General features: G+C 33.2%; 1 protein-coding gene across 1 annotated transcript; it reads left to right on the top strand.

The window, feature by feature from the left end:
* Window positions 1-655: 655 nt before the first annotated feature.
* Window positions 656-2,206, top strand: LOC144477703 (NPC intracellular cholesterol transporter 1 homolog 1b-like; the record flags this gene model as incomplete). Its single annotated transcript, XM_078195437.1, has 4 exons — window positions 656-824; window positions 928-1,145; window positions 1,841-1,939; window positions 2,025-2,206. Coding segments are annotated over exons 1-4 (668 nt in total), but the record flags the coding sequence as incomplete, so codon positions are not given.
* Window positions 2,207-2,647: the final 441 nt, after the last annotated feature.

Genomic DNA, 2,647 nt, shown 5'->3' with positions numbered 1-2,647 from the left:
TATATACTGAATATTAATCCTTTTGTAAATCGTATTCCTTTTTACGCTTCAAATTAATCCTTCCGCAGATCATATTCACCTTTTTGAAAATCGAATTAACCCTTTTACAGGTTTTATCCATAATTTTGAGAAGTAACTTCATTCTTTTTGCAAATAAAATTAACCCAACACAGATCAAAATTGACCATTTTTTTAATAATTTTAAACTTAATATGGTTTCTATTACAAATAATTGCAAATAAGTGAATGCAATTTGCAAATTCGATCCGCAAAATGATTCCGATTAGCAAAAGTATGAAAAAGACCTGCGGAAGAGTTAATTTGATGTACACAATGGTGAATATGATCCACAAGGGGAATAATTCAGAGCGCAACCAAGTGAATATGATCTATAACAAATTTTTAAAGATCTTTGTAAGTTTATAAAAATTAAGACTTTTATAAACCATATGATGAAGTCATTCTAGAGACTATAAAGATTCAAAATAATAAGTAAACTGCAGATCTTTATGAAAAATAAAAATTGTTTAGATCAATTTCGAGACTCAAGACGTACATATAAATTTTTTCTGTTTAATAATTCGACAAACTTGTAAGTAACTATCGGTATCCTTAAGTTCTTTGAATTTGTCCGTTGCTCGTTTCTTCAATACTAATGCAGAATCTTTTTCAATATGTAAGTTTACCGATCTGTAATATACCGTTGCTAGTTGTAGATTCGTTCGAAGAAGATTCGGACTCAGATATCGAGGATGAATCGGAAGGGATTTGTCGTGGAAATATTCAAAAGCTGTTCCGAGACCTGTTCAATGTTTGTGGTAGAGGTATTACATTGTTTTCCGGACCATTCTTTATGATTAATATTTTAGATTATTTTCTCACGTTAATCACGTGTCTTTCTTGACACCTTTCCGTGACACGTTTCAGCATTCGCAACGCATCCAGGGCTAACGCTTTTCATTAGCTCGTACGTGATATTGGGTCTAAGTTACGGCATTACGCAACTGATCGTGGTCAGCGACCCCATCGAAATTTGGGCTGCTCCCACCAGCAGAGCTAGACTCGAGAAAGATTACTTTGATTCTCATTTCCAACCATTTTACAGAACCGAGCAGATTTACATCAAGTCTGTAGGAGTCGACAAGGTGAATAGATTTACTTATTTCCGAAGAAAGAAGAGTTTTATCTTTAAAGAGAAGATACTTTCTCAATATTTAAAACAATTGAAAAGTTAGATGCAGTATTAAAAATACTATTAGTACTAAATACTTAATGGGTATAGCACGATAAACATGCATAATCGGTTGCTATGTAATTTTTCAGTTTTTTAAAAGGAAGAAATTATTTGACATAACGTTGACAAAACATTATTCCCAATATTTTTGGAAGGTGGTTTGTGAAAACGAAGCCTGAAAAATAGATGATCTCATTTCAACCCTTAATAATCAATTTAAAATTCTGATAATATATCCTAAATCAAGCTAATTTACAATTTCACTTGCACTTTCATTGGATTTAAATATCTTAAGTAATAACTAAGGAAACAAAAGATATAAAGTTTAGACTTTCCAAACCCATAATTTTCTTAAACTAAACAATAGATGTCTGTTCTGTACAATATTGTAGGCAAAAAATATTGCTTAGTATACAAAAATTATCTCTGGTATTTTGTAATTTCAAATATTTAAAAAAATATGAAAACAAAGTTGGAACATCAACTGAATTTACCTATATGAAAATCTGAATTTTTGATTAATTGTATATAAGAGAAAACTATCAGATTTACGTATATATTTTTGGGTTCAAAGGTAGCATAATCTATTTTCTCAATTCAATGTAGGTGCTGTACAATACCTCGACTGGTTCCCTAGAATTCGGCCCCGTCTTTAATCGAACATTTTTACTGGAGGTGCACAAGCTTCAAAGTAAAATACTTCAAGTAAGTTTTCGTTACTGTTTCTTTCCGGAACTGGAACAAGCATCTCTTTCAAAAAAAAAACTTTCGAAGACTGGAATTTTTGTAGCTTGGACGAGAAGAAGGAGAAGGTTTGGAACAATTCTGTAATGCTCCAATTCGAAATGATTTTACCGGTCCGACTACTGTGAATCACTGTACCGTACAGAGTGTTTGGGGATATTTCCAAAATAATGTCGATATGGTTACTGCAGGGGACAATTATTTGGAACACGTGTATAAGTGTACGCAGTAAGTAACTGTCATTTTAACGATTTTGGTATTACTGAGCTATCCTTGCTATGTGTTGTGTCGTATCGTTCGCCTCATTGGCGACTTAGATTTACGACCGTTTAACGAAGAAAGGTTGTAAGGCTAACTCCGGAGATTCCGTTTATTTACACCTTGTACAGAAGCGGTCTTAGCTACAAAGGACTTGGCTGCAGATATAGCTAACTTCGATATAATGACGTCGCGATTTATATTAGATAAATGATTCTTTGAACTTGCTACCTCGGTGCAAGAACGATTCTAAACTTACTGCACTTGTTTCAAAAACGATTCTAATATTTTTTCGTTGCACTAGCTTTTACGAAAGCTCGGTCGCAGGAGGAATTTGGTGGAAGTGGAAAAATGTCTAAAGTAGGGATAAGAAGGAATTTTATGGTAGGGGGTGTTTTAGCAACGTTTGAC

This window comes from Augochlora pura, unplaced genomic scaffold (assembly GCF_028453695.1).
Source record: "Augochlora pura isolate Apur16 unplaced genomic scaffold, APUR_v2.2.1 APUR_unplaced_2986, whole genome shotgun sequence".
NCBI classification, from domain to species: domain Eukaryota; kingdom Metazoa; phylum Arthropoda; class Insecta; order Hymenoptera; family Halictidae; genus Augochlora; species Augochlora pura.
The sequence above is the reverse complement of the archived record's forward strand: the minus strand, read 5'-3'. Positions and strand labels throughout refer to the sequence as shown.